Genomic DNA, 24,506 nt, shown 5'->3' on the forward strand with positions numbered 1-24,506 from the left:
TTCCCGTTTATTCTTAGTGTTTTGAGTGATTGTATCATGAAAAGATGTTGTATTTTGTCAAGTGTTTTTTCCGTATGACTGTATGGGTTTTTTTTTTTCTATATTCTATTAATGTTTTATTACATTGATTTATGATTAAACCAACCTAAAATTCCTGGGGCAAATCTCACTCATCATGGTATATAATCTTTTTTATATGTTGCTGGACTCACCTACTTATTTTGCTGAGGATTTTTGCATCTCTATGAAAAGAAGAGAAGAGAAAAGCAAAGGAGAAAAGAAAAGATATAAACATCTGAATGCAGAGTTCCAAAGAATAGCAAGAAGAGATAAGAAAGCCTTCTTCAGCTATCTATGCAAATAAAGAGGAAAACAACAGAATGGGAAAGACTAGGGATCTCTTCAAGAAAATCAGATATACCAAAGGAACATTTCATGCAAAGATGAGCTCGATAAAGGACAGAAATGATATGGACATAACAGAAGCAGAAGATATTAAGAGATGGCAAGAATACACAGAACTGAAAAAAAAAGATCTTCACGACCCAGATAATCATGATGGTGTGATCACTGACCTAGAGCCAGAGATCCTGGAATGTGAAGTCAAGTGGGCCTTAGAAAGCATCACTACGAACAAAGTTAGTAGAGGTGATGGAATTCCAGTAGAGCTATTCCAAATCCTGAAAGATGATGCTGTGGAAGTGCTGCACTCAATATGTCAGCAAATTTGGAAAACTCACAGGACTGGAAAAGCTCAGTTTTCATTCTAATCCCAAAGAAAGGCAATGCCAAAGAGTGCTCAAACTACCGCACAATTGCACTCATCTCACACGCTAGTAAAGTAACACTCAAAATTCTCCAAGCCAGGCTTCAGCAATATGTGAACCGTGAACTTCCTGATGTTCAAGCTGGTTTTAGAAAAGGCAGAGGAACCAGAGATCAAATTGCCAACATCCGCTGGATCATGGAAAAAGCAAGAGAGTTCCAGAAAAACATCTATTTCTGCTTTCTTGACTATGCCAAAGCCTTTGACTGTGTGGATCACAATAAACTGTGGAAAATTCTGAAAGAGATGGGAATACCAGACCACCTGATCTGCCTCTTGAGAAATTTGTATGCAGGTCAGGAAGCAACAGTTAGAACTGGACATGGAACAACAGACTTGTTCCAAATAGGAAAAGGAGTTCGTCAAGGCTGTATATTGTCACCCTATTTATTTAACTTATATGCAGAGTACATCATGAGAAACGCTGGACTGGGAGAAACACAACCTAGAAATATCAATAACCTCAGATATGCAGATGACACCACCCTTATGGCAGAAAGTGAAGAGGAACTCAAAAGCCTCTTGATGAAAGTGAAAGTGGAGAGTGAAAAAGTTGGCTTAAAGCTCAACATTCAGAAAACGAAGATCATGGCATCTGGTCCCACCACTTCATGGGAAATAGATGGGGAAACAGTGTCAGACTTTATTTATCTGGGCTCCAAAATCACTACAGATGGTGACTGCAGCCATGAAATTAAAAGATGCTTACTCCTTAGAAGGAAAGTTATGACCAACCTAGGTAGCATATTCAAAAGCAGAGACGTTCCTTTGCCAACAAAGGTTCGTCTAGTCAAGGCTATGGTTTTTCCTGTGGTCATGTATGGATGTGAGAGTTGAACTGTGAAGAAGGCTGAGCGCAGAAGAATTGATGCTTTTGAACTGTGGTGTTGGAGAAGACTCTTGAGAGTCCCTTGGACTGCAAGGAGATCCAACCAGTCCATTCTGAAGGAGATCAGCCCTGGGATTTCTTTGGAAGGAATGATGCTAAAGCTGAAACTCCAGTACTTTGGCCACCTCATGCGAAGTGTTGACTCATTGGAAAAGACTGATGCTGGGAGGGATTGGGGGCAGGAGGAGAAGGGGACAACAGAGGATGAGATGGCTGGATGGCATCACCGACTCAATAGACATGAGTTTGGGTAAACTCCAGGAGTTGGTGATGGACAGGGAGGCCTGGCGTGCTGCAATTCATGGGGTCGCAAACAGTCGGACACGACTGAGCAACTGATCTGATCTGATAAGAGATATTTGTCTATAGTTTTCTTTTATGATGTTTTGTCTGGTTTTGGTTGTCAGGATACATAGGATGAGATAGAAAGTGTTTCTTTTTTTTTTTAGCAGAGGTATAAAGAATTGGTATTAATTCTTTAAATATTTGGTAAAATTCACCAGTGAAGCTTATGGTCTTGGCTTTTTTTTGTGGAAAGTTTTTTTTTTTTTTTAATGAATTCAACCTCATTTATTTGTAATAATTCTATTCAAATATCTATTACTTCTTGAATCAGTTTCAGGAGTTTTGTGTGTTTCTAGGTGTTGTGAACACCTGCATAAACAGAATTCAGTTCAGTTCAGTTGCTCAATCATGTCCGACTCTCTGCAACCCCATGAATCGCAGCACGCCAGGCCTCCCTGTCCATCACCAACTCCCAGAGTTCACTCAAATTCATGTCCATCGAGTCGGTGATGCCATCCAGCCATCTCATCTGGACCTTACCTAAAGTTTGGTTCAGACCGATAACACCACAAACATCCCAAGAGTATATGAAAAGATTTATTACTTACATAAAGAGGCTTTCTGTAGAGAACAGGGCAGGCTTCCCAACCTGGTCTGAAAAATGGCTTAAGAGAGGAGAAGGAAGCTGACGTGGAGTTTTTATGGTGGTTAGAGAATGATGCTGGGATGAGAGCTCCCACCTGGAGGAGATGGGCCCTTGTTGAGTTTAATCATCTCATCAGAGGCAAATGAAAGAGAACCTGGGCTTTCTTATCAGCTTTATCAGATGTGGGGCATAAGGGGAAGAGAGAGGAGTGAGGCTTAAAAGATTTTAGTAGTCAAATATCAAAAAAATGGAATCAGACTTTCTTATATTAGAAGTTTGTCCATTTCCTCAGTTATCTAATTGGTTGGCATACAATTGTTCATGGTAGTCTCTTATAGTCCTTTTTATTTCTGTAAGTTTCATAGTACAATTCCCTCTTTTCCTGGATTTAGTAGTCTTTCTCTCATATCAGTCTAGGTAAAGGTTTCTTAATTTTCTTTTCCTGGCTCAAATCTGCTGTACAGCCCCTCTAGTAAAATTTTTATTTTACTTATAATACTTCAGCTTCAGCTTCAAAATTTCTATTTTTTACAATAACTTCTCTTTACTGACATTACAAATTTAGTGAGATTTCATTCTATTTTCCTTAGATTCTTTAGAAATGGTTTTTCTCAGTTCTTGAACACATTTAAAAATTTGACAAAGCTTTTGTTTAATGTCTGAGCTTTCTAGGGGACTGTTTCTTTCTTTCTTTTTTTTCCTATGTATGGGCCATACTTTCTTGGCTTTTATTTTATTTTTTGCATGTTTCAATTTTCTGTTGAAAAGTGGGCATTTTAAATAATATGATGTGGTGACTTTTGACATCAGTCTCTCTCTCCCCAGGATTTGTTGTTGCTGCTGTTTGTTAATATTTATTTCATTCTTTAGAAACTTTTCCAAGTTAATTGTGTAAAGTCTATATTTTGTGTTGTGTATGGCCACTAAAGGCCACTAAAGCCTCTGCTTGGCTAATAGCTGAACAGTAATTTCCTCAAATACTTGGAACCAATAAGTCTTCCAGTCTTTGCAGAGGGGCTCTGTGTGAACACTGGGTCATACCTTCAACACTCAGCCAGGCAACTGACAGCCCTGACTTTGCTTTCTGTGCAGAGCCTCAGGGTCAGCCTAAGACCTTATGGCCTGCTCAGATTATTCCTGAGCTTGTTCCCAGCCTTGGGCAGGCACACAGCCCTATACATGATTTGGCTTTCTAGATTCCCAGTAATACGTTGAAGCTTTTCAAAGCCCCCCAAAATGTCATTCTGCAGTCTCCTTTTTAAGCTTTTTGTTTAACCTATTGTGAGCCCCAATTGCTATCCACTGCCTCAGGCGGCCACAAAAATAATCAATTGCCTCTAATTGTTTTCAACAGGGCTTTTCACACTAGGCAGTTTCCAATTAGGTCAAGTAAAGATACCTTTGCAAGTGGGGCCTCCAGGGCCTGACAGACAGGTCAAATAATTACAATTCTCTGAGTATTTGGCTTTCAAAGAACTCAAATCCCATTCTACTTCTCCCAGTGACTGTCAGACTGCTGGTGCTTATCATAATTGCAGGCTGTTGGTTTCAAGACTTCTATGGAACTGGAGAGGGAGATGAGAATAGGGCAAGTTACAGTATGACAAGGCTCACTATTGTTACAGATATTCAGCCTTTCTCTTCAATAAGCACTCCTCAGACTGCTGCAAGTCTTCAGGTAAATTCCCAGAGCTCTAAATATCTGCTTCTATTTTTGCAGACTTCCAAAGATTTTATGGAGGAAAGAATTTTCAATGCCTCTCACTCCAACATTTTTGCTGATGTCCTATTACATACTTTTTTGAAACCTAGAATGTATTTCTCTTTCTAGTCCCACTACCTTTTCAAACCCTGTCCACATATTATCTCCTAGGTGTGCATGTGATTTTTCTGAGGACACTGTCTTTTGGGGACTTGCCACTTTTTTCCCCTTCTAAGTCCAAGGAGGCCATGACAAAAAGAGGTGGCAAAGAGACTTTGAATGCTTCAGAACAGGAGTTCCTGATGATGCCAATACAATTTCAGGGTGGCCTTGATCATTAGATGCAAAAGTCAAGACTGGATCAGTTTTTAAACTGCTGCACTCTATCCTTAAAAGAACAAACTGGTAAGCTGAAAAATCTCACAGCTTTCCATAGTGTTTAAGAGCACAGGTGCTGTAGTAAGACAAGAATTCACTATTTCCTAGCAGCGATCATAATGGTACACACATTGTTGAGTCACTATGAAAATTAAGTGGAAAATAATTAAAATAAAATCCTTGACAGTGTCTGGCACAGGCATTTTCATTATCACTGTTAGAGCACTAAAACGTAGCAGCAATCCTGTATTGCACACCTAAGTATGAAGGGACCCCAGAAATCCACTCATTCAGTTGCATAACCAGGGCAATAACTCACAATGGCTCAAATCCCTATCAAATGATATCAAGCATATGTTTTAATATTTCCAAGGGAGTTGACTATCTCAATGATAGCTCATTGCATTGCTGAATCACTCTCATCATTAGAAAGCTCCTTCTTCTACTGAGCCCCAAATCTTTCTCCCCATTTTCCCTTGAATACCTCAAGAATAAAGCTATTACCATTTCAGTGCGACGATTCTTCCACTATCTGAAGGTTTCTCAGAAGCATTTTAACTCTTCTTTCTAGCTCTGGGGAAGAAGTTGGTACTTTCTACTGCTCACCAGCTTTCCCCTACCTCCAACTGCCATTGCCGGAGGTGTCCTGAAATCCAGTGAGATCTGGAAAGTGTGAATAGAGGAAATAAATTCCTTTTCAGATCACAAGAGATCTCATGATCTATTTTCTACCTCACTTCCCATGACAAATGAATCCCTGCCCCAGCTCTACCTTTTGAACACTACCAGTGAAACACACACACAAACAGAGAACAGGTTCAATTTATTGGTTGTTCTTTGGGAAAGGTTATATATAACATTATTGGGGTGAAGTTAAATTCTAGTTACAGATTCATAAAACTTTGCTTTCAACCAAATTAGCTTTTATGAAACTACCAAATACCCCCTTATCCTCATAGACAGCAAAGGACCTTGATCATAGTCTTCATAATTCTCTGTTTTTCAAATGATTAAAGCAGACATAATACATAATGCAGTTGATATTAAATATATTGAGAATGACAAATCAGTAGAACTACTTTCACTCTTTAGCATTAACTTGTCATTTATAAATGTTCTGTACATACATTTTTTATTTTAGATTTTCTCCATAAAAGGACTTGTGGACAATTCATTATTATTTGCTATTAGTATACGCACATTTAATTCTTCCAAAATAACATTTAAGATCTCTCTTAGGATGCCTCAGAAATGTTAACCTTTAAGGAACATTCAGTTATAAAAATAAAAGCTCAGGTCTTGACTCGATAAGCAAGTTCAGATGTGTCAAGATTTTATTGTTTCCCTCTGACCTGATAAAAACCTCCAACAACATACAATGTGCCAGCTTCTTCTTTGCTCAACTCAGAGGAAGTCATATAAAGGAGAAAAAAAAAAAAAAAAAAAACCATGCTTGAAATCACAGTGACCAAAGGATTTGAGTTAATAATTACATTAAATAACCATAACTTTTTGTTTAACTATTCACATTCCACACAGTGGAAATTATCCTTTCCTCCAGATTATTCGCTTACATTTTTAACTTTGCAGAACTACAATAACAAAAAACAACTTACAGACGCAGGATGTGTGTTTTTCTATTTTAATGCCAAGCACAAAGTGTACATCATAAAATTCATATTTGGTGTTTGGCATTATTTTAATAGGAAAGATCTAGATCACAAATATCTTGCCATAAAAATTCTACTATAGTAATGAAAAAAACATATCATTACATCATCAGTGATTCCAATACAATATTAACAGATATGGCACTTTCAATAAATGTTGGAAGATGCATGGGACTTGGGCTAGTTTTAATATAGGCACAAAAAGAAAAGCAGACATCCCCTTCTTTGGGTAGTGCTGTGCTTTTAGGGCAATTATGTTGCTTATTATCCCAGTGAAGTTCATTTTGAGCAAATTCTCTTCACTTAAGCCAAATCCAACTTACATGCAAAACTGTGGTACAAGCTACTAAAAGAAGATTCCTGCTGCCAACTTAAGTCATCTCTTTTTAACAAAATTGCAAACTTGTGGCAGTTAAAACAACAAGAGAGATTTGGTGTCTGCTGGTTCTGAATGTCATTTTTCCTCTCTAGTGTGGTTGTATATTTTCAGTTCCTTCTCCTTTCTTCTCTCCCACCCTCAAAATTCTAGCTTAGTATTTGCATGCTTAATTAAATCCATTCTGTGCTTTATTGTTGGGGGATGTGGACGATAGAAGGATTTAGGGCAGGGGCTACCATGGATGTGAAATGCACAGACGATGTGTTAGCACAAATTCTCCTAGTGTAGAATCATCAGTAGTGAGTTTCAACGTTTTAAAATTAGACTCAATATTTTGGGTGTTCAAGATAACTTTCTGCTTCAAAGTATGGTTCCTATTTAGTTGTTAGTGGGGAGAGCACTGGACCAAAACAAAAATAAAATAAAAGCAGCCTCTTTAGTTGCAATGATTCTTTGAACGCTAGAGCCTTCGTGGGCAAACCTAAATGCAAGTCCTGGTGTTTGTTTCCCATGTTACACATGACTTGGCTGGTGAGATTGAGAAGATGCGAGGCAAAAAGAGTACGGGGTGGGGTGGTTTACATATAAAACCTTAGGCTCGAAGAAAGCAGGTTGGCCAAATCCAACATGCAGGAAGGTTTCCCCACCCTGCACTTTGGCCATTAGATAAATCCTACATAGGCATTGCAAATAACCCAAGTTTAATCAGAGAACAGCAACTACCGCTAGGTTCCGAGTGGCTATAATGTTACATAAATCCTACCAGCAGTAGGACAGCTAATGCACACAAATGCTCTGATTTCTTAACTGGGGTTTCCCTTAGACTCTCAGAAGGTGAAGGAAGAAGCGCAGGTTATATGCCTTACATCTCCTCCCTGCCTTTTAACTACTCCTTAGCCAGAAGCAATTGCCTTCCTTGCCTTACTCTGCTCTGCTCTCCAGCTCAGTCTCTGCTGCTGCTGCTGCTGCTGCTGCAGAGTCGTGTCCGACTCTGTGCGACCCCATAGATGGCAGCCCACCAGGCTCCCCGATCCCTGGGATTCTCCAGGCAAGAACACTGGAGTGGGTTGCCATTGCCTTCTCCGGCTCAATCTCCTAACGATGGCTAAGACAGACCCCGAATGAGTGGAAAGGAGCAGGCCCTAAACTCTCTTATCTCAGCCGGGTCCTTGACTGTCAGGTACACTCAGCAGAGACAGTATGTTTTTATCCAACAGGGTTGTGGTTCTCAGAAGCACCACACAGAAACAATGAACCGGGGAAAAGGTGATGATAACCCAGCCAAAAGGACAGATAATAAGGCCTTCTTCTTATGAGGTTTTTGTCTTTTTCCTATTCTTGTGTAGGAGTTTCTGGATTACATCTTTTGTCCATCTGAGGGGCAAAGCAGGAGGGGCTGTTTTGGTTTCACTCACTTGGTTCTGAAAATAGGAGTGGTCAGTATTTATGTTTTAAGTTTGGTATTGAGTTACAGCTAATTTCAACAGTCACGGTGACTGCCAAAGTTAATGATTTTTTGGCAATTCTATTTCTCTTCTTTAAACATCAAGGGGAAATTTGCTAAAGCACGGGTCTCACTGTGTTTGGAGGTTGGCCTTTCCACACTCTGCCCATCTCCCGCCTGAATTTTGCTGGATCAATTGGTCCTCACCTGCAATCTCCCTCTTCTCTCAGCCCTCTATCCTTCTTGCCCTTGCACCATCAGCTTCCCCCAGAGCCTGAAAGGTCTTCCCCAAATAGGAAACATTTGCATCTATGGTCAAGCAAGTTGCTTTAGAACCCTTGACAGGGATGGTGGTGGACAGAAAGTCACTGAGATCCTAAGAGGGGATGGACTGTGAGAGGGAAGAGGAAGGAGGGAAGCAAGCACAGGGTAAAACATCTTTTCCAAGGCCAAGGCAGCACAAAACAGGTCTCATGCCCCCAGGGAAGCCTCTCCATTAATATTCATTTGGAAGGGAGGATCTGGTCCCCAGGAGGGCACAAGGAAGACTGAGGCAGACCCAGACCACAGCCTGCCCACCAACCCCTCCCTACAAAGTGCCTGGGGTAGTAAGTAGCTTGGGTTTTCTGTGTCATCCCGCAAGGAAGCAGATACATTTACATACTAGGAAGTGCCCTCTAGCAGAGACTGTGTTTCCTCTGGTGTCTGCAAACACCCACAGGCACCCACAAACACTCAGGCACACAAACTACGCACTAGCAGGCTCCTGGAAGGAGGCAGCTGGTGGTCTTTCTTGCCTCTAGGTTTAAGCCAAGTAAGAATAAGGTTGATTGAGGTCTGTCTCTGGGCCCGCCTGGGGCCTGCATCCCAAGGACAGGCTGGGTGTGCCTGGCTTTAATCCAAATCGATGGATATGCAACGGCACTGCTTGACACGCGTGACCCTCTTCTTCTTGGTGGGTGGCTGGAGTTCAGGACAGTTGAGAGTGACCATCATGGTGGTGAATTTCTTGGGCTTGCAAAAGGAGCAGGACTGAAAGGAGCCCTCCTCTTTCCGGATGTGCCTGGGGATGTAGAAGGAGTTGCACTGGCCGTAGCAGAAGCGGTTGATGATGGTACGGCTGTTGCAGCCCTCCTCGTGGATGGTCTGCTTCAGCGGCTGGGTTTTGCACCAGTCTCGCTTCAGGTATTTGCGCTCGGTCACATGCAGGGCCTCCTGGCTGGACTCCAGCACCTCCTCTCCGGGCATGGCAGTGCCCCTCCCCTGGCCCCGCCCCCGGTTCCTGGAGCCAGGCTGCTGGGGAGACTGAGTCTGCTCAGAGTCATTGTGCTGGGCCTTGTCTGGTGGGGGGATAGCCCCTTGGGACCCCTTCTTTTTCCCCTCAGCAGCTGGCAACAGGGTCCCCAAGAGGAGAAGCAGGGCTCCCACAGTGTAGGCTGTGCGGCTCATGCTAAAGAGAGGAGACAGAGAGAGGAGGCATGAAAAACGTAAAAGTTAATTAACAAAAGCATTAATAAAACAGCCAGTATTTTATCAGGCACTTGGTAAACACTTGATGTAAGTGATTTCTTTTGTTTTCGCAATATCTCCAGGAATTAGGTACTGCTATTCTCATTACCCTCTGACCCATGAAGCCATGTATTAGCTCATCCAGAGTTATACAGCAAATAAGCCAAGATATGGACTCAACTGGGAATTCCAAGGTGGCTGAGTGGTAAAGAATCTGCTTGCCAATGCAGGAAACTCAGGAGACACAGGTTCAATCCCTGGGTAGGGGAAGATCTCCTGCAGCAGGAAATCCCATGAACAATGTGCATGTATGTTCAATCACTCAGTCGTGTTGGACTCTTTGCGACCCTATGGACTGTGGCCCACCAGGCTCCTCTGTTCATGGGATTCTCCAGGCAAAAATACTGGAGTGGGTTGCCATTTCCTCCTACAGGGGATCTTCCCAACCCAGGAATGGAACCTGCATCTCCTGAGTCTCCTGCACTGCAAGCAGATTCTAACCACTGAGCCATCAGGGAAGCCCACTCGTGAGCCATACAAAAAGGCAAAAAATATGACACCAAAATATGATTCCCACACCACCACCTGCCCAGGTCAGAAGGTGTCCAATATGCTACTGGGGAAGAGCAGAGGGCAATTACTAATAGCTTCAGAAAGAATGAAGTGGCTGAGCCAAAGCAGAAATGACTCTCAGTTGTGGGATGTGTCTGGTGGTGAAAGCAAACTCCGATGCTGTAAAGAACAATATTACATAGGAACCTGGAATGTTAGGTCCACAAATCAAGGTAAATTGGACATGGTCAGGCAGGAAATGGCAAGATTGAACATCAACATCTTAGGGATCTGTGAACTAAAATGGACCGGAATGGGCGACTTTAATTCAGATGACCATTATTATCTACTACTGTGGGCAAGAATCCCTTAGAAGAAATGGAGTAGCCTTCATAATCAACAAAAGAATCTGAAATGCAGTACTTGGGTGCAACCTCAAAAATGACAGAATGATCTTGGTGCATTTCCAAGGCAAACCATTCAACATCATAGTAATCCAAGTCTATGCCCCAACCACTGCTGCTGAAGAAGCTGAAGTTGACCAGTTCTGTGAAGACTGACAACACCTTCTGGAACTAACACCAAAAAAAAAAAAAATGTCCTTTTCATCATAGGGGATTGGAATGCAAAAGTAAAGTCAAGAGGTACCTGGAATAACAGGCAAGTTTGGCCTTCGAGTACAAAATGAAGCAGGGCAAAGGCTAACAGATTTGTCAAGAGAACATGCCGGTCATGGCAAACACTCTTTTCCAACAACCCAAGAGACAGCTCTACACATGGACATCACCAAATGGTCAATAATTAAATCAGACTGATTATGTTCTTTGCAGCTGAAGATGGAGAAGCTCTTTCCAGTCAGCAAAAATAAGACTGGGAGCTGACTGTGGCTCAGATCATGAGCACCTTGTTGCAAAATTCAGGCTTAAACTGAAGAAAGTAGGGAAAACCACTATATCATTCAGGTATGACCTAAATCAAATCCCTATGATTATACAGTGGAGGTGATCAATAGATTCAAGGTATTAGATCTGGTAGAGTGTCTGAAGAACTACGATTGGAGGTTCATAACATTGTACAAGAGGCAGTGACTAAAACCATCCCAAAGAAAAAGAAATGCAAGAAGGCAAAATGGTTGTCTAAGGAGGCTTTAAAATAGCTGAGAAAAGAAGTGAAAGGCAAGGGTAAAGGGAAAAATATACCCAAATGAATGCAAAGTTACAGAGAATAACAAGGGAAGATTAAAAAAAAGAGGGGGGGGCGCTTAAGAGAAAAATGCAAAGAAATAGAGAAAAACAATAGAACAGGAAAGATTAGAAATTTCTTCAAGATATAAAGGGAACATTTCAAGCAATGATGGGCATGATAAAGAACAGAAATGGTAAGGACCTCCCAGAAGCAGAAGAGATTAAGAACAGGTGACATGAATACACAGAAGAACTGTAGAGAAAAGGTCTTAATGACCAGGATAACCATGATGGTGTGGTCACTCACCTAGAGCTGGACATCCTGAAGTGTAAAGTAAGCGAATGGGGGTGATGGAATTCCAGTTGAGCTATTTAAAATTCTAAAAGTTGATGCTGTTAAAGTGCTGCACTCAAAAAAAGTTGCTCAGTCATGAGTCATGTCAGATTCTTTGAGACCCCATGGGCTGTAGCCTGCCAGGCTCCTCTGGCTATGGAGTTCTCCAGGCAAGAATACTGGAGTGGGTAGTCATTCCCTTCTCCAAGGGATCTCCCTGAGGTCTCCTGCATTGCAGGCATATTTATTAACTGAGCCACCAGGGAAGCCCCCAGTATGTCAGCAAGTTTGGAAAACTCAGTAGTGGCCACAGGACTGGGAAAGGTCAGTTTTCATTCCAATCCCAAAGAAGGCATTGCCAAAGAATGTTCAGATTACTGCACAACTGTCTGTGTTTCACATGCTAGCAAGGTCATTCTGCTCAAAATCCTTCAAGCTAGGCTTCAGCAGTACATGAACCAAGAACTTCCATATGTACAACCAGGATTTAGAAAAGGAAGAGGAACCAGAGATCAAACTGCCAACATTCGTTGGATCATAGAGAAAGGAAGGAATTCCAGAAAAGCATCTACTTCTGGTTCATTGACTATGCTAAAGCCTTTGACAGTTTGGATCACAACAAACTGTGAAAAATTCTTAAAGAGATGGAAGTACCAGACTGCCTTACCTGTCTCTTGAGAAACCTGTATGTGGGTCAAGAAGCAACAGTTAGAACTGGACATGGAACAACTGACTGGTTCTAAATTGGGAGAGGAGAAGGACAAGGCTGTGTACTGTCACTCTGCTTATTTAACTATATGCAGAGTATATCATGCAAAATGCCGGGCTAGATGAATCACAAGCTGGAATCAAGATTGCCAGGAGAAATAACCTCAGATATGCAGATGATACTATTCTAATGGCAGAAAGTGAAGAGGAACTAAAGAATCTCTTGATGAAGATGAAAGAAGAGAGTGAAAAAGCTGGCTTGAAATTCAGCATTAAAAAAATAAAGATCATGGCATCCAGTCCCATCACTTCATGGCAAATAGTAGGTGAAAAAGGAGAAGCAGGGACAGATTTTTCTCTTCTTGGGCTCCCAAATCACTGCGGATGGTGACTACAGCCATGAAGTTAAAAGATGCTTGCTACTTAGAAGAAAAGCAATGACAAACTTAGACAGCATATTAAAAAGCAAAGATATCACTTTGACGACAAAGGTCCATATAGTCAAAGCTATGGTTTTTCCAGTAGTCACTTATGGATGTGAGAGTTGGACCATAAAGAACGGAGAGCACAGAATTGCTGCTTTTGAATTGTGGTGCTGGAGAAGATTCTTGAGAATCCCTTGGACTGCAAGGAGATCAAACCAGTCAACCCTAAGGGACATCAACCCTGAATATTCATTGGAAGGACTGATGCTGAAGCTGATGCTCTAATACTTTGACCACTGAAGAGCTGACTCATTGGAAAAGACCCTGATGCTGGGAAAGTTTGAAGGCAAAAGGAGAAGGGGCTGGCAGAGGATGAGATGGTTAGACAGCATCACCGACTCAACAGACATAAATCTGAGCAAACTCTGGGAGGCAGCGAAGGACAGGGAAGCCTGGTGTGCTGCAATCCATGGGGTTGCAAAGAGTAGACATGACTTAGCAACTGAACAACAACAAATACCATGATGCACTTCCAAATGATGAAACATGTCCTTCACATATATGTGTGTATGTGCATGGATGTGTATATGAAATTTACAAGGTAGAAAGTGGGCACAAGAAAACAGGTGTGTGCAAATATTTACATAGGTAAGTGCCAGAGATATGTTGAATAAGTTTATGATAGTGAATTATTATGACTGGGTCTGGAGTTAGATATGGGTCAGCAGGAACAATGGCATATGAACAATGGCAAAAAATTAAAATAAGAGAAGAGGAGGCTACAGGAAAACTGACCAAAAAGAAAAAAAAAGGAAAGCAAAGATGGAGAGAGAGAAAAATGAATGGAATGAGGAGTGTAAATCAGAGAAAGGAAGACTATTTTAAAGCAGTATATTCAGGGAAGGTGGGGCAGACAGAGAAGGAAGAACAGGAGATGTATATTTTTCAAAAGGAGGGTGCAAGAGAGAAGCATCAGAGTATTAAGATTCTCCTGGGACAGTATTTCTCAAACCTGATTTTGCAGACAATCACCCAGGGATATTGTTACAATGCAGATTGTCATTCAGTAGGTCTGCCTTTCTTTTTTTTTTCCTACTGATTTTTTTTTAATTTATTTATTTTAATTGGAGGCTAATTACTTTACAATATTGTATTGGTTTTGCCATACATCAACATGAATCCACCACGGGTGTACACGTGTTCCCCATCCTGAACCCCCCTCCCACATCCCTCCCCATGCCATCCCTCTGGGTCATCTCAGTGCACCAGCCCCAAGCATCCTGTATCCTGAATCAAACCTGGACTGGCAATTCATTTATTATATGATATTACACATGTTTCAATGCCATTCTCCCAAATCATCCCCCCTTCTCCCTCTCCCACAGAATCCAAAAGACTGTTCTATACATCTGGGTCTTTTTTGCTGTCTTGCATACAGGGTTATCGTTACCATCTTTATAAATTCCATATATATGCGTTAATATACCGTATTGGTGTTTTCCTTTCTGGCTTACTTCACTCTGTATCATAGGCTCCAGTTTCATCCACCTTATTAGAGCTGACTCAAATGTATTCTTTTTAATGGCTGAGTAATACTCCATTGTGTATTTGTACCACAGCTTTCTTATCCATTCATCTGCTGATGGAAGGTCTGCCTTTCTCACAAGCTTGAAACAGCAAGGTCTGTGGTATCCACAGCTATGGGGCATGGAAGGTGCTATGAAAATGTGAAAGGATTTTCTTTTCAATGAGTGCAGTTTCAAATTCACAGCCTCCCTCCTCAGGCTGTAACAGCGAGCCTGATGGATCCTGAGGCTTTCCCTGTCTTGCATCACCATTATGGTTCTGAACCCAAGGACACAGCTGTGAAGCACACATTTGCCTGCTCCCTTCTGACCACCAGTGTGAAACAGGATGACCACTAAGTGCAATTGAATAGTAACCTCATCACAACCCCCTAGGAACAATACAGGCTGGAATTAGTAGCAACAGTTACCTTTCAAAGACAAAGGCAGGGTAGAATCTACATCCTCTAAGGGGCAAGTCCTGTAGTAAAGACCATGCAACCCTAAGGATAATGTCAAATTAAGACACTATGAAAATCAAGATATTCTTAAATGGCACCTTTTAAACATTAACCTAATACTTTTGGGCAAGTTCAAGTTTGGAGCTGATAACGTGACATTTAGCTCCTGCTCTGACTGCAGACTCCCTGGCTTTTGTCAGTTTATGTTACAACATCCCTGTTCTTTAAACAGAGCCTTTTTGGCCTCAACAACAACAAAAAATTAATTTCTTTGTTTTGTATTAAAAAAAAAATCGCTCATGAGGACAACCCAGTTATAAAACAGTCTGATTTTCTCCAGAGACCAGGATAACTTGAGCCATGACAATCCAGTCTCCTGAGCAAATATAGTGTGAATTTGGGAAGCTTTCAAAGTTTCTGTTCTTCACTCAATTCCAGGCCAGGATCTAAACTAAAATTCAGTCTCTGCCCATTTCCAAGAGGAGCACATAAGACAGCCTTATCTTCCCCATCGTTCCTAAAAGGGGCCTCCAAAAAAACTGAAGCCTCCAGAGCAAGAGTGCAGAGCCAGGATCACAGAGGCCAATCTGAGACTTGACCAGGAATGTATGATGACCTCATAGGACAGGTTCAAGTCATGGGGTCATGGGGCCAGCCCTACCTACAAACATCTATCCAAAAAATGCAGTTTTCTTTCTCTTCACCTCTTAGGACCTTCTTTATATTCATCTTTTCCTATCTGGCATTTTTCCATCTGTCATTAAATAAAACCAAGTTTGAGAGTTCTAAGGGCTTATTCATTACCTCCTCTTTCATTCCTGGCAGAGTGGGCTCTCTTTTATTCAGTAATGATTATTATGGACCACACTGACCAGCAAAACTTCTGTTCTTTGCATTTAAAATGCATTCCCACAAGCTGATGAGCAGAGCCAACTTTTGATTTCTGTCTCCTTCTAGCCTTGGGAGCTTCTTAATATTTCTCCTTTTTCTAGGAAAACTCCAAATACCCACTACTTTTTACCAGGTCCCTGGAGAACACCGTGGGGTTTATTTTCCCATTGAAGCCATTGGATTCACTTGGGCAGAAACCAAGAGTAAAGCAGTAAATTCAAAATTAGTCAACTGTGGTTTTCTGTTTTAATTTGGACCAACTTCCTGTTCCTATGGGAGTGTGCAAACCCCATAAGAAAAAGGGGTCTAGAGTGATAGATTGTTTTTAAGAAAAGTAAATTTTTTCTCAAAATAAGATTTATTATGTGTGAAAAAATATTATGAAATGGCTACACAGAAATTTAAAGCTTACTCTTAAATATCTTCAGCTTTTGAGTTCTTAAATATTATAATAGTTATTTGGAGAGAAGGAAAAAAACAACTTTATGAATCTCAGTCAACAGAGACCTCAACTTCTTAGAGCAATGCTCTGAGAACTCTGCATATCCCACATGAGTATGGTGGGAGGTGGGGGCACCAGGGGGATGAAAACTATACTTAGTGGTAGTACCAGGGCTCTGTCAAGTCATCGTGATCAATCACTCAACCTCCCCCCACACCAAATGATCTTGATCATGCATTGAAGGAAATAGGACTGATGTGTTCTTGAAATTCCAATTGTATTGTCACTAAATAATTTAGAATCTATAAATATCTAGACATGAGGGAAACCAAGAAACTATAAATTTCTTGTAGATAAATTCTTCACCTTGACATCTAGCAGAGTGCCCCATTATAAAAAATAGAAGCAAAGGCCAACCCAAATTTAGGTCTTATGGATTATCACCCATGTTCAACCATGAGCTGGAAACATTTCTGGTAACTTGCATTCTGAAATGACCCACTCACATTATTAAATTAAAGCTGCAACTCATGGACCCAGAGTGCAGCAGACACCTACAAAGATTTCCCTTATTTCTCCTTTGCAGATAATATTCTTCTTTCCAAAGTCTGCCCCTCAATGCACTTCTGCTTCACCAAATCATGTGATTATATTTTCATGGTGCGTTTTCTCTGCAACTGTTGCCCACCAGCAAGACCCACCCACCCCTACCTTTTTTTCCCCTTTACCACGGTCCTCCCCTCTAATCCACTTGTCCCAGAGGACATAGATACTCTCAAAGTATGTCTTCTCTCCCTGATGCTTTCCTTCAGGTTACTCTGAGTGATCAAAAGCAAACATCTGCCCAAAGATAACCCATATCAGCCGCCACTGTCCTGTGCAGGTCATGGTGATTTATTCTAACCTTCGCCGGCCGTAAGAATACAATCATGTAATTCTTGGGAATGAGGAATAAAAGTGCTGTGTGTAACCTGTTTCTAATATCCTCAGTGTCTTTGGGAAAGTTTAGGCCAGCTCCTTTCAGCACTCTTCTCGCCGTATTTCTCATTTTAGCTAACCAACCTGCTTGTAATCAGTTAAATGGAGTGCTGAGTGGGATTAACAGTGAGGAGACAATGATCAGCAAGCCAGATGTCTGTGGCTGAATGTCTGATCAATGTTTTAGAAAGCTATTCAACAGGCGTGACAGCAAATTATTCACCAGCATTAAAAAAAAAAAAAGAAAAAGATGGAAATGACAGCAAAGGCTCTAAGTGCAGGCCCAATTATAGAAGACCCTATTTCTTTTTCTTAGGACTAAATCTTTAAGGACAAACATTTTAAATTGGATCTTTACTTTTTAGAAAGATAGTCAAATTTTAGAAACTGAGCAGTGATGTTCTAAAGAATCTACTGGGTTGATTTTCTGTTTTCAGACAATTTGTACCAAGATGGTTGGCAAACTAGTGGAGGATAAATCTCACCTGTGTGTACTGCAAGCACACCAAGTGCGTCTTTTCTATACTGAAGACCACTCAGGCTAAGTCAGGCTGGGGCCCAACATCACAGAGGGCATAGAGAAGCATCTCAGGGGCTCTCCAGGCTCTTGGAAGATTTTTTTTTGGTGAAGTTAATGATAGTATACAATTTTTTGCGGTCAACAAGAAACAAGTTGGAAAGTAATCAATGTTAAATGTTTACTAAGCGGCACAATTGAGAGACAGCCAAATCATAGGTTCTATGTTGTAGTAAAAGGTGTGTGTTGATCTCTGTGTGAGCAGGACTTGGGATTTAATTTCAAAACCATCTTATGGTACACCTTGAGGTCCTAAAATGTTACTGCCTCTCCAAATGCCACCACTCATAATAAGAATGGTGGCATTACACCACCTAACCTATATTTTTAAACCCTATGTGAGGCAATATACTCAGTTCTGACAGAACTTTATAATTGATTTTTCACAACAAAATAGGAGGTAGATAATATTGTCTTCCTTTTACCGACCAGGGAATCTAGACTCTGAAAAGTTAGGAGTTTATCCAAGGTCACACAGCTCCTCATGGGGAAATCGGGGTTTGAGTCCCATTCTTCTGAGCCCCCAAACACATGTCCTTAAGAACTATTCTAAGGACACACAGCACAATGTTTAATAAGGGACACAAGGACTTGTTTCTAATGCAATCAAATTTGAGGAATATTGTAACTCAAATAATTCTCTGTTTTGCTCATATGTGAAGAAAAAAACCTTTCTGATCCCAGGAAATACTGTTGTACTTCACATTTCTAAGTGCGTATGTTAAAACTAAGACAATTCCTTGCAGATGCAAGACATAGGCTGATAACACTGGCCTGGTGTGTGCCTTTCAGTTGGATGCTAAGTCACCTCCCCTACCTGTCCCATGCCTTTTACATACATTTAGGTTTTCCATCTGTCCTTCACTTTGTTCTGCACTGCTTTGCTGCTGACAAGCATTTCTTGGGAGAGGGGTTTGTGGCCTAAAATTTCTTGGCATTATATCATTTTTAATGCTTAAACCTTAAGAGCTTCAGTATAAAGACAAGGCAGGCAGCTTTCATTCAGAGATGTGGGGATGTAATAGGTTTCTACTCTCCCCCGTGTAGCCCTTCACCTAAAACTAGGTTAGCCAACTTGAATTTCCCATAGATCCGTGCATGGGTTAGCAAAACATTTCTCTCAAAATGAACTTTTAAGAAAATAGGAAACCTGTGAAATTACAAAGTTTACAAAACACTTTAATTCCTACAATGACCTGGGGGTTAAATACACACACACACACACACACACACACACACACACACCTCAGCACGACACCCAGCAACCAAGTTCTAGAGAGCCCTTAAATAATTAATACTAACAATTTGGAGTGTGCAATTTATTCAGTGATGGTTACTGGATCACCTACTGTTGTAAGCTGGAGTGTACCAGAGAGGAGAATGAATCTGTGGTTTTCTGAAAATACTTCTTTCCCTCGTTGCTTTGAAAAGTCCACCCTTTCAAGTCCCCCTCTTTCAAAAAAAAGAAAAAGAAAAAGACGTGGGGGCTGAAAAGCCCTGGGGTGAAAGAAGACTCCTTGCCCTGGGATGGGGGTTATCTTAAACTCTTCTCCGCTATTTATTTATCTTGTGTGTACAGTCAGAGAAAGCCACTACTCTGGGGTCCCTGGGGCAGTTTAAATCCCTGGTGACCCACTTAACACAATAGATTATTTTAATCAACTCGTGTCCTGGCACCATCTCGAAGAGGAACGTAAACACGCGCTCACCGCTTGGATCTGCTCTTTGCAGCCGGAGATCCAATTTCCTACCGATGGTCGCCTCTCTGCCCTTGTACCATTTAAGAAGAGACTTTTAACCCCTAATTTCGAGGCTGTATTTCTGTCTAAAAGAGTCGGGATTCAGAGACGGAAGGGGAGGAGAAGGCAGCAGTCACCAGATTCTACACGGGAGCCCCTTCGGGCCAGCTCTGGGCGCGCTGGCAGGGCTTCACTGGAGAGACTCCTGTCTGCCCCCTGCCTCGCCCGGGGTACCTTATCAGCGCCCCGCTCTGGGAAAAGCCTGGCTGGGGCGCCCCCAAGGCGGTGCTGGGATCCGAAGACAAAGCCAAGTCAGAACGGTGGCGCGTCTGTTTTTCCCAAGCCAGAAATCTACAAATAACTCCAACTGGCAAGGTGACGGCCCCCGACACCCTACCAGCCCCTGACTCTGCTCCGTGGGCTGCAGAGCGGTCAGCAAAGAAGGCGGGTGAAGACGAAGGATGACCTGGGCTTCCAAGCAGGGGACCAGCCTCCCGCTGCCAGTCCCGCGTCGTCCGCGCAGCGATACGCTGCAGGGTCCACTCGGACACAAATTAGGGCGGTACTCGCGGAATTAGGATCCGATGGATTGTCACTGCCCAGCGCCTGGACGTCCGCGGTTCAGTCGAGTCGCGCATGGGGCAGGAAGAATCCTAGAAGAGGAAACGCAGCACCCAAGAGTGCGCAGCCCGCAAGTACTGGTGTGTGCTATTTGCGGTGTGAGCACCATGGGCTCGCGGGCCTCGGCGTCCCGGACAGCTCACCGTACCTCACCGGTCCGGTTACCTGACCCTCGGGTTTCCGCCGCGGCTGAACTCCGCGGCTCCGCCGTTGCACAAGTCTCCATCTCACCTTGAGGATAGGCAAATGGATACATCGCTCATTCTCAGGATCTTCCACCCCATGGCAGGATCAGTCACAGCCCTCCGACGGGCGCGCCCTGAAGTCTCCAGACCCAGAGTTCCGCCTCAAACACAGGGGACCCTCTCGTGGCAACTTTTCCCGTCGTCTGTGGTCGAGCCGAAGGTTCCTGCTGCTCCCCACTACTCCCCGGCGCTCATTCTCCCTCTGCTACTGCGCTCTGTACGCACGGTCTCCGCGCCCTCACCCAGCGGGCACGCCTGGCAAGCGTGGCTGCCACGCACACTAGCAGAGTATTAGCGGAGCTCCGGGAGGTGGCAATGGGATGCGGGGTTCTTGCTCTTAACATCCTCTTTCCCAGTCATGCATGCCCTGCACACTGCACAAGGTGAGGTCAAGGCAGCCAAGACCTTGGGCACGAAGGACCCCGCGATGGTTCTTGAGGGTTCACCCAGGGAACGCGGGGCCTCGGCCTGAGCGCAGGAAGGGATGTCGAGCACCGAGCGGGACGCGGGAGTCGTTTCCCGACCCCTACACACATATACATACACACCCCCACACACACACATACACACGCCTGCGTCTCCGCGCTCACCTGTCAATGCAGCGGGCCTTCGGGGCCTGCGCTCTCGACGCGTGGCGCGGTGTGCGGCCGCGGCCAGAGCCGCCCGGGCTCCGCGTGGGGTCAGCGGGACAGAGAGTACCGCTCTTGCGGCACACTGGGTCGCCCGGTCCGCGGAGGGCGCACCGAGTGAGGGGCATCGCGCCGTCTCCCGTTTAAATGCCGGCGGCGGAGCGCGGCGCCCGGGGCCGCGCCTCTTCATTGGCCAGGCGCCGCGGCCGCCACGGGACCCGCTATCCGCCCCCTTTCCCGGTACTGCCCCCGCCCCCCGCACCCCTCCTGCCTCCCCGCGGGGTCCCCTCTCTCTGCCGGCCTCGCCTCTTTGTCTGCTCCCCCCGCCCGGACCGGCTGGGAGAGGTCACCCCAGGGAACTGCGCCTGGAATGCACAGCAAATCACATTTTCCGCTCCCGTTGGAGGGGGAAGCGCGGGAGGAAATCCCCCCGGCTCTCGGCCCCTCATTCCTCCTCCGCCCCAGGCCTGGGCTTTTCCTCTCATCGGCCCCGCGACGCGCTCGTTCGCGGAGACTGCACAGGGAAGAGCAAGATCTCCGTGGGATCGCGACAGATGAGGCGATTCTTTTCCGGTGGAGGCAGCGGGACTGCCGGGAGCTCGGGTTGAGCGGTCGCCGCGGCTCTGGTGCGGCTCCGCCCGAGGCCCCCAACTTCGAGGGCGCTGACCCCGGCGCCCCCGTTAACCTCGGCGGGCTCGCTGGCCGCCAGCAGGAGCCTGTCGCCAACATAACACCCTTCTCTCCTAGCCCGCCACGGGCGCTTTCAGCTCAGATGCCGGCGGCCTCGGCTGTGAGTGTACAGAGGGAGTAACGGGGGGCAGAATAACCGAAAAGGACCCTAAAAATCTAAAATGCAAAGTGAAGGTTTCCATGCAGATTACTTTTAAAAGGGAGAGAACAGTCGCTAGGAGAGAAGAGGTTTTCGGTAGCAAGTTGAAGATGAATAAATCAAGAAAATAAAACGTCAGACGAGGAAATAACTCTCTAGAAATGGAAGACAAAAACCTACGTATGTGTAAAACCGATGTCACATTCTGTATTCATTACTGAGAACCCGATGAAGAGTGGCGAACATATCAAGCGCAGAAATTTTTTTAAAGATGAGCGAACAGTTTGATTTGTTCTCTTAGCTTGGAAATCGGTTCCTCAAAGAGGCCGTAAACTTTTGTGTGTCGACGTTAGAAGCCCGTGCAAAAATCGACCCGGCTGCAAGGTTTGCAGACCGGCTCCAACAGCGAGGTCAGATGATGACGTTGAAAAACATTTGTTACAGAAGGAAATTTGAAGGTGTTTGTACTGACTACAGCAAAATAAACAAAACAATGAAACCCATCAAAAGGTACTTGTGAAACATTCGTGATTTAAGTACTTAGCTTAAGAAAACAAAACAAACCCCCAAACAGCCTGGATTTTTTTTTCTGTCTAGGCAGGCATTAGGGGGAGAGGGCAAGAAGTATTGAACTCCTTCTAGATGATGTTAGGAACTTGAAATCGATTTTTCAAAATAAATGAAACAAGAAGGAAGTCTGCATTAAATCACTATCTAGAGAATCTTCATCAATCTGCATGTTTTGTTTGTGCAGACGGCAGTTTCTACCCATGAACTCAGTGCTGCACTTTAAATGTTTTCAGTAATTTTTTGTTTAAAAAAAAAAAAAGCCATAGTTTGACCCATAGTTTCTAGTTGCCTGCAAGATTCAAACATTCAACAGGGCTCAAAGACTTATCTTGGTCAAGTGGACTGCAGGAGAGATACACAGAAATATACAAAATATTTAGGCAATTAACAGCCCAGCCAAAGCCCACCAAGCTGTAGGAGCCAGCTGCTTTCTGCGTGTGTAAACTATTCCACCAAAGAAAAGGAAGCATATTTTACAGATTCATAAACTCCTTCTAATCTAAAATCAGCGCTTTAGTCATGGGTTGTTTTTTTTTTTTTTTCCAAGACTCATATAAATTGATCCAAATAAAACTACAGGGACAGAGTTTACCTCCTACATTGGAAGTAATTGTTTTAGAGCCCCAACACTCTGGTTTTGTATATCTCAATCTATGTCCATCACTATCTCTATCTAGTAAATGTTGTTAATTGCTAGGATTCCTCCTCAGGAGGCTTCTCAGATCACACTCCCTGCAGTAGAAACACCCCCACCCCACCCCGCTACCCCACAGCTCTTTGCCTCATTTCACTGCATCATTTTTCTTCTTTGCCATTTTCTCTCCCTCCCACTAGAATGTAAGCTTCATGAGAGTGGGCACTTTGTCAGTCTTTGTCACTTTGATTCCACGAAGTACGTAGAATACAGAGTGTCTAACACAGACTTGGGGTTCAGTAAGTAGCTGTGGATTGGGAATATTCATCATATGCCCACTTGGTATGATTATCAGCTGAACCAATCCTGAGGATATATCCATCATAGGCCCTCCCCTTGCAGAGTTTATAGTCTACTCTGTTTGTAAATATTTATATAGAAAGTTAAGCTTTCTGCCTCACATTTGTGTTTCCACAGCTCTCAACCAGTCATTGCAAACCATTATCCAATCTAGATGAAGGCATAAGAGTAAAAATTCTTCAGACCTCTTTAACCATAATTACATAATTGAAACCTGCTCTTACTAAGAGAGGGAAGAAGAAGAATGACTCCATGTAGGCAAACTTAAAATTTGAAATCTGAGATGCCTAAACAATAATCACTAAATGATAAATTTCACTTACAGAAATCACTCTCAAATTAATTTGAGGCTGTTATGAGAGAAGTGTCAGTGCTGCTCAGCTACTGGTTTATAAAAGGAAAGTCCATTTCTCTTGTTTTGCTCACCTATCTATAAAACGTGTTTCTCTCCATCTAACTCACAAGATGCTAAGAGGAGGCTACTCTCTCAATCTGGAGAAGAAATTTGAAGGCCTTTGCATGGAAGTTTTTGCTTAGGTCTGCTAAAGCTATTTATGTCTGTTTCCTTAATTTCAGAGACCATGTATGCCATCTTGCATTGGCTTAAAAAAGAATAAAGCCCTTTGTCCATTTGGAACTGACCTTATGTGGTGATGGTACAGTCACTAAGTTGTGTCTGACTCTTATATCCCATGGACTGTAGCCCGCTAGGCTCCTCTGTCCATGGGATTTTCCAGGCAAGAATACTGGAGTGGGTCGCCATTTCCTTCTCCAGGGGATCTTCCTAACCCAGGGATCGAACCTGGGTCTCCTGCACTGCAGGCAGATTCTTTACTAACTGAGCTACAGAGTCATGTTGACCTTATGTGTTCCTCCTTAAAAAAATGTGATAGTAATTCTGACAATGATTACAGAGAAAATATTTGCAATGGTCAAATAACAGTTAAATAATTTACATTCAGAATAGATTCTTTTTATAAAGTAACAAGAAAAAAATTCCACAAATAGCTCAATATGAGTTGGCAAAGCACATG

The 24,506-nt window shown here is 43.2% G+C and overlaps 1 protein-coding gene across 1 annotated transcript; it reads right to left on the reverse strand.

Moving 5' to 3' along the window:
• Positions 1-5,530: 5,530 nt before the first annotated feature.
• Positions 5,531-21,440, reverse strand: GREM1 (gremlin 1, DAN family BMP antagonist). The gene is made up of 2 exons (XM_027553462.1): positions 21,041-21,440; positions 5,531-9,669 (listed from the first exon to the last, which is right to left on the reverse strand). The coding sequence occupies exons 1-2, from the start codon at positions 21,205-21,207 to the stop codon at positions 9,114-9,116; spliced, it is 723 nt and encodes a 240-aa protein (XP_027409263.1). The 5' UTR covers positions 21,208-21,440; the 3' UTR covers positions 5,531-9,113.
• Between the last annotated feature and the right edge of the window lie 3,066 nt (positions 21,441-24,506).

The sequence above is a fragment of the Bos indicus x Bos taurus genome, chromosome 10, assembly GCF_003369695.1.
Source record: "Bos indicus x Bos taurus breed Angus x Brahman F1 hybrid chromosome 10, Bos_hybrid_MaternalHap_v2.0, whole genome shotgun sequence".
In the NCBI taxonomy this organism is placed as follows: Eukaryota; Metazoa; Chordata; class Mammalia; order Artiodactyla; family Bovidae; genus Bos; species Bos indicus x Bos taurus.

Excerpts from the sequence above, each read along its gene's own strand:
- GREM1 (XM_027553462.1), bottom strand. The coding sequence starts at position 21,207 with ATGCCCCTCACTCGGTGCGCCCTCCGCGGACCGGGCGACCCAGTGTGC. Across the intron at positions 9,670-21,040 it reads AAGGCCCGCTGCATTGACAG|CATGAGCCGCACAGCCTACA; the intron begins GTGAGCGCGGAG and ends TCCTCTCTTTAG.